General features: G+C 34.5%; 1 protein-coding gene across 2 annotated transcripts; it reads right to left on the bottom strand.

Annotated features, from left to right (window-relative positions):
• Positions 1 to 290: 290 nt before the first annotated feature.
• Positions 291 to 4,404, bottom strand: LOC136223619 (replication protein A 32 kDa subunit A). 2 transcript variants are annotated; one of them, XM_066011729.1, is made up of 11 exons: positions 4,386 to 4,404; positions 3,926 to 4,013; positions 3,567 to 3,677; positions 3,347 to 3,444; positions 3,018 to 3,059; positions 2,815 to 2,892; positions 1,967 to 2,045; positions 1,744 to 1,836; positions 1,579 to 1,658; positions 651 to 719; positions 291 to 559 (listed from the first exon to the last, which is right to left on the bottom strand). In XM_066011729.1, the coding sequence occupies exons 2-11, from the start codon at positions 4,001 to 4,003 to the stop codon at positions 484 to 486; spliced, it is 804 nt and encodes a 267-aa protein (XP_065867801.1). In that variant the 5' UTR covers positions 4,004 to 4,013; positions 4,386 to 4,404; the 3' UTR covers positions 291 to 483. The 2 variants fall into 2 exon arrangements, with proteins under 2 accessions (XP_065867801.1, XP_065867800.1); XM_066011728.1 differs by lacking the exon at positions 4,386 to 4,404 and having other exon boundaries at positions 3,926 to 4,102.
• Positions 4,405 to 7,028: the final 2,624 nt, after the last annotated feature.

The raw sequence follows: 7,028 nt of genomic DNA, 5'->3' as shown, positions 1-7,028 counted from the left end.
CCATTGAACAGCTAAATCCACCACCATTTCAATGTGATAACAATGGTGGAAAAAAATTGAATTTGATACATTACTCTTAATAAATTATAATTACATAAAAAAACTTAATATAATTGATTGAGTGTTCGCTATTCAATCCACTTGTAACATAATAAAGTTTTATTTATTCATCTACATTTAAAATTATCATTTTTAATAATTTGAAATTGGTTTTTTATATATGATTTTTATAAAGAACTATAAAAAAAAAGTTCATTTCAATTGTATAAAAATAAAATTTTAGACCCAAATGAAATAAGTAACGCTATTTTAACTGAATTAGATGTTCTAAAACACATAAAATGAGATTGTAATTGAGTGTGTTCAAAGTGAGGGACTCCACAAGGATCTGAAGAAAAATATCTTCAATGGTTTGCTAGGCTTAGGAGAACATGAGCCCTTCTCAATATCATCACAACATTTGTGAACATTGACTTACTTTCATCAGGTTGCTTTATAGTGAAATTCATCAATTGTAGAATATACGAGACCTTCATCTTCAAGAGACCTGATAGATTCCCTGCAAAAGGCAACACACCAGATGATTTATCAATTTTACTTATTTGTTTAGTAGATTGGGAGGGGAAGAAGAAGAGAGAGTGAGATATTACTTTATCTTCTGCAATGGAAGTTTGAGCTTCTGGCAAAGTTCATCCATGTGGACTCCCTTTTCCTGTCCCCTGAACACAAACAAACAATGTTCAGGCATTATCCAAAGTTTCTTTTTCTGCACTACCAAAATACAAGTTACTTGCACGGAAACTCCTCTATAGTAGCGTTTTCGGGTTTAGTATCTGTTTGAGTATGGTTTCTGTTTCCGATTGTTAGCTATATTTTTTCAAGATAGTATTCCAGTGTGCATCTCCGTGCAACATAAGTGGCAGTATCAATAATCATCCCAAAAACATAAACTTCATTCATGCCTCCCACAATAAAATCTTCCAAATCATGGATCCATAGTCGGTAAAGGTGCACCTCATGCTCCAGGCTCACAAGGCAATGAACCAAGCCCCATAGGACCGCCTAGGCAAGCCTGGCGGTATAAGAGGCGTGGTCCAAATTAAAGAAAAACAATTAAAAATTTAACAAAATGATAGATAGTTGACAAATGGTGACATGGATAAAAAAGACTAGTCAAACTAGTTTTAAGAAACATTTCATCAAATTTTTTAAAAGATTTTTTTTATTTGAACATAATGTAAAATTCAAAGATTTTTATGTCTATAATGTTAGTAACGTTACAGTTTAGGAGCTACAAATGCATTTTACCCATTAGAAATCTCAAGTGTCAAAAATAAAAATAAGAAATAAAGAAAGTTTGAGGAATAGCAGAGCAAAGGACACAGGGTAAAAGAAAGAATGCAGAAGAATGGCAAACCATAAAGGAGGGAAAATGAAAAAACAAAACCAACAGCTGCATGGATTGAAGAAGAGAAAAACAGGAGGACTTGAGCTTGAACTGAAGAACAAAGAATCGAAGAACCTTTCACAAATATACCATTTCATAAAAGTAAATCAAGTATTGCATGCAAAACTCACATGTTTGATGACTGTTGAAGATGGTCAAGCACCAACTGATCACAGTCCTTTAGCCCATCAACGCTATATTGCTTGGAAATCTGGCAGCAAAAAGAGTAGAATATAATTTGTCAAGTATAAACAGGTGTGACAACTATAAAGAAAATATAGAAAGCAAATTCATACTTGGATTGATGAGGCTGATTCATTTGATCCACCTCGCACTGGAGTATTCACAGATGTCTCGGCCGTCTGAGGCTGAATCAAACCACCACCTTTCTGCTTCAAATAATGCAAGTGTGAACCAGTTAACATCGAAACATAACATGGGCTTTGATCAATGCACATTTTCAATTAATTTAAGCATGTAAATGTTCGAGCGTAGTGCATCAGCAATAAATCTGAATACCTGCAATTTAACATTCTGCAAACGTGTATGAATGCAATCAATGAAGTGGAAAGCAACCTCATCAAAGTTTGTCACAGGCCTGTAAAATGCAGTAAATCAAAAGCATCATAAGTAGCCATGAAGTTGCTTCTAACAATAAGTTTAGTATGCCAATGCAAAGGGAAAAGATTTTTAAGAAAAAAAATTCACATGTTATTACAACAGAAAGATCCATATCCAAACTGCAAGCAATCAGATTGCTACAATCCATCAAGCAGAGAAAACATATCTGGTGCTGCAAAGCTATGTCGCACCGAAACTTTGATATAAAAACATTTAACATTTATGTATTCATTTCGGAAACTGAAACTCTTCTAAACTTGAATGAAATGTTTCAGGTTAAGTTTCAGTTATTTTAAAAAGTTTGGGAACTCGTTTTTCAAATTTTGGAAACTAGTTTCCTAGAATGCATTATGTTTTCAAAGTGGATCAATGTTAATCACATATTCAATAAATTCATAATATCCTCTAGATCATCTTTCAAAAGATTCCAAAATGAAAAAATCTATTTTTTCCGTCTTACGTGACTTGTATGTAGTTTTTATTAATGTATATACACATATATATAAATTAAACATACATTCTTATAATTTTAAAAATTTACAGATATTCGTATATTTTTATTATTTACAAGTCTACCCACGTGTATGTTTACTATATTTTTTACAGATATTGTTTTTGGGTTTCCATTTCCCTGTAACATGGGTGTCAAGCAATGGAAAGTAACCAGTTCTAAAAGGCACATAGCTCGAAAAGACAGATCCTGCTGCAATAATCATATAAAAATGGAAAAGTTATTGTGATTATACCTCACAGAGAAAGCAACTAACTGTTTAATGCCTTGAAAACTTTTCAAATGCCCATTTACTCGAACATACATTCCATCGCTGTTGAAAAGTGGATTGCCAACAATTAGAATATTCAAACACAACAGTAAAGACCATATCTTCAGTAAAAACAAGGCATAGTACAATCAGTTCATTATAAGAAGTGAGCATGACCGAAGACTCACTCTACTTTCCCCATTTCCATTGTATCAAAATTGTCATTCACCCTGTTTGAAGTACCAAATGAAGAAGTGTCAAAATCATCAAAATGACAGGTGAGAACAGGTATAACAACCAAGAAACATAAGACATGAATTTTTCACAACATAGTTACAGCAAAATATGAACAACTATCGGCAGTTTTCCAGTGTTTTGTATTATTTCTGTCAACATTTGATTCCACGGAAACTACTTGAAGAAAATCATGATGCTAGATAGATAAAGAGGGTAAGAAATGTTGATTGATAGTGATAACAATTTACTAAGAAATAACAAATTAAGGAGCACATAATACCATCTTCTACAGCCAATTCGGCCCGTTCCGTCATCCAAAATGAAACCAACGTCAGTAGTCTTTTCAGCTTTATCAAACACCATTCCAACCAGGGTAACCTAGACAAATAAATATGTCGAGGTTCTTATTAGAAGGGGAAAATGTGATAAATAGAGCTATGTTTTCTCCAAAAGAAAAAACAAAACGTATAAGAAAATTGACGGGAAATGTAAGTTGTTACGTTCGTAAGATCCACGCCATCTACTGAAAAATTCGATTTCTCATCACCAGATTGAGAAGCTTCACTTATCTGCTTCACTGTCAGCGGAATCACACCGACAGAATCTCGATTCTAGAACAAAAGGCAAATCAATTAAATAGAGATTCTACACAAAACAGTCGGAATCAAACCGGCAGAACATTGAATAAGAACTGGAATCACTAATAGATCTTTTTACATCAAATGATGAGGAAACATCAGGAATGCAACTTATTTCCATATGTATATATCATGATTTTAGCTTTCATTTTCTCCATTATCTCGGCAGGCAAGTAGAGTAATACGAATTGAAAAATTTGGCAACTACTTAGATTACTTACTTTTGACGGAGCGGAATCATTGAGCTGAGTTGACTGAGAGAACGTAAATCCGCCATCAAATTGGCTGCTGGAAAACATCTCTGAAACCCTAGAACCAGAAACCAGATGCAAAAGTGTGTGAATAATAAAAAAGGGAAAACTGAAAAGAGTAATCAGAGCACCGTTTCAGTTTCATTTCCCGCCACTTCGCTTTCACTTTTCCCGCCTGGCCCTTTTTTTTATAAAATATTTAAATAATTACATGGATATTTTTATTTTATATTAAATCATAAATTTCAGATGCAACCAGCCATCGAACCGCCTAATTCGGGGGTTAATCCCCAAATACACAATCCCCAACAAACAGTGAGGGAGGGATTGGAATTCGGCATCCGTTGTTCGGTGCTTAAGCGAGTGATATTTTTAGAAGCCAGAAATAACTTGAAAGCAAATAGTATGCAGTTATGAATAGTGAATGTACCTCGAGTATGTTTTTCAACAGTTGTGAACAGTGAATGTACCTCGAGTATATCTAAAGTGCAATACACTTTACATGTGTCCGCTTCTAATTAGATTCGGCCAAACATTTTTCTAAATGTAGACGGTTGATTGGGTTCCTTTTATATCACTCCATAATTTCTAGCATAATCTAGGGATTAGGAGTGGTATTTAAAAGTCCGAATTCCCATTGATCCACATGTGAACTTAGATACCTTCTCCTTGAAGCTTTCTACTTTTTTTTTTTTTTTTTTTGACAACTTGAAGCTTTCTACTTAACCGCTTTAATTCTCCTTCTCAGCTTATTTTGTTATGGACCTTTGGCTAAGGCCCACTAAACCAGGGGTGCACATTAAAATCGAAATCGAATAAAAAATAAGGTTAATTGAAACAAATTGACTATTGTATGGTTTTTTAATATTAAAAATAGTGATTAATGGTTACAGTTTTGGTATTTCAAAAACTACGGTTAATCGAAACCGACCGAATATCAATTAAATGTTAAAAGAATGTAAAAATACATTTATATCTTCTTCAATTCATGGAATGGGATAATAAATAAATAATATTTTCATAAGTTTCAGAATAATAGTATAAGAAAATAAAATTACATGACAAATAGGTCAAGAAAACAAACTACTTATTAAAGGGTAAATTATAACCATGGCCACTGAACTTTATCCATTTTCACGTTAGGCCACTCAACTTCATTTCTTCCCGGTATGGTCACTAAACTTTATACTTTTTAACATCGGTAGCCACTTAACGTCTCAAAACGACCGTTCACGGCTAAAAATAAAAAAATCCAAAGCGTTAATGATATTCTAATGAACTTTAATTTTTGAAAATTTTCGTTTTGAGGTCATTTGGGGTGTTGTTTGGCTATGAGAGAGAAAGTGAATTTTTAGAGAGAGAGAGCTCCAAAAAACGTGATTTTCGAAAATGAAAAATGTGGTTTTATGGTAAATGTCGTTCTACACAACTTTAATTCTTGAATATTTTCATTTTGAGGTCGTTAATAATCGTTAACGGTCATTTTGAGAAGTTAGTTAAAATTGAGTGGCCACCAGTGTTAAAAAGTGTAATGTTCAGTGGCCATACCGGAAAGAAATGAAGTTCAGTGACCATAATGTGAAAAATGGTAAAGTTCAATGGCCATGGGTGTAATTTACCCACTTATTAAATGATTCATACAATAAACTCAACATGTAATATGAATAACTTTAATATCAAGTTTCTTGACTATTTTTTCAAGGGAAAATTACAAAACTAGGTCAAATGGGAGGCCCATTTACATATTTAACCCATTTACTAAACCTATTACATATCTAGACTCATTTTGTGTGACTTTTCCGTAATACCCCTACCCTTCCCACTTCCCCTCACTCTATCGGTTTCTCTCCCCTGTTCTCCTTGGTGCGCGAAAACGGTTTGGCTCCTCCATTAATGATTTGAAGACTTTTGATCTTCCTATTTGCCTTTAAATTGCATGAAATCTGCACCATGTTTCCAAATCACAATGAAGTTCTCTTTTCATCTCTTGATTCTGCAACTTCCTCACCCTAGAAAACGAAGCCATGGTTCTTCATCTTCCTGTTCGTTAATTGGTTTCTTTCTTCTTATTACCATTCCATAAATGGTTATTCTACGTTATTTCCGTCGTTCTTCCCAGTTTATCATACTGTTAGGAGCGAAAAATGTAAGTATCTGCTGTTTTTCCTGCGTTTTCCATGAATTCACTTCGCGTAGTCGATGAATTCGCGGAGATCTGTGAAGAGAACGAGCCTGAAACTTGATGATCTACTTCGCGAATCGATGAATTCGCGACGTTCTGCGAAGAGAAAGAGTCTGAAACGTATGGATCTACCTCGCGAATCTATTAGTTCGCGAAGTCTGCGAATAGATCCCTACGTTTCAGACCTCGCAGACTTCGCGAAAGCATTGATATGCGACGTAGATAGTCACATTTCAGACCTCGCAGACTTCGCGAAAGAATCGTTATGCGAAGTAAAATCACCTCTTCCCATGCACATTTACATTCGCATGCTTCGCTAATTTTCATTTCGCGAATCCAAAATCGTCATTTTTCATAACTAACACGGTTAATTTTTTCTGTAGATGGTTGAATACGTAACATCCCTTTCTGGAAGGCGGCGTACTGGGCTGTAGGGAAGATGATTTTCCTTCCTGTATAGGGATGAACTTCCCCAAGATTGACACATTCACTCCTAAAATGATTCGTTAGGAGAGATTGTGTCAATCTCGGGGTGCACCATGGGACACGTCCATCCTATGGTGCCAATCTTCAAAGTGGACCTAACTTAATCCGGTGCCAATTTTAAAGCGGATGAGTAATCTTCGTTTCAAAATTGGTACCAGATTAGTTATTGTGGCAATCTTGTTGTAAATTTTGATAATGTTATGATTTGAATGTTGTTATTGTGGCAATCTTTTTGTAAATTTTGATAATGTTATGATTTGAATGTTATAATCCGTTGTTGTTTGCCCTTTTTTGTTATATATTACTTCGCGAATTAGCTTCAAAACACATTCAGGCTTCGCATATGCGAACTAAATTCATCAAGCAAACCCAAACATTTACTTCGCAGACTTCGCATAGTATGGA

The sequence above is a fragment of the Euphorbia lathyris genome, chromosome 3 (genome assembly GCF_963576675.1).
Source record: "Euphorbia lathyris chromosome 3, ddEupLath1.1, whole genome shotgun sequence".
NCBI classification, from domain to species: Eukaryota; Viridiplantae; Streptophyta; class Magnoliopsida; order Malpighiales; family Euphorbiaceae; genus Euphorbia; species Euphorbia lathyris.
Note: the sequence above shows the minus strand (reverse complement) of the source record. Positions and strands in the feature narration are given on the sequence as shown.

Bases quoted from the DNA above. Each gene is read 5' to 3' on its own strand.
- LOC136223619 (XM_066011729.1), bottom strand. From the start codon at position 4,003: ATGTTTTCCAGCAGCCAATTTGATGGCGGATTTACGTTCTCTCAGTCA. The intron at 3,678-3,925 runs GTAAGTAATCTA...CTTTTGTTCTAG, and splicing joins ATGATTCCGCTCCGTCAAAA to AATCGAGATTCTGTCGGTGT. The intron at 2,046-2,814 runs GTATAATCACAA...TGCATTTTACAG, and splicing joins TTAGTTGCTTTCTCTGTGAG to GCCTGTGACAAACTTTGATG.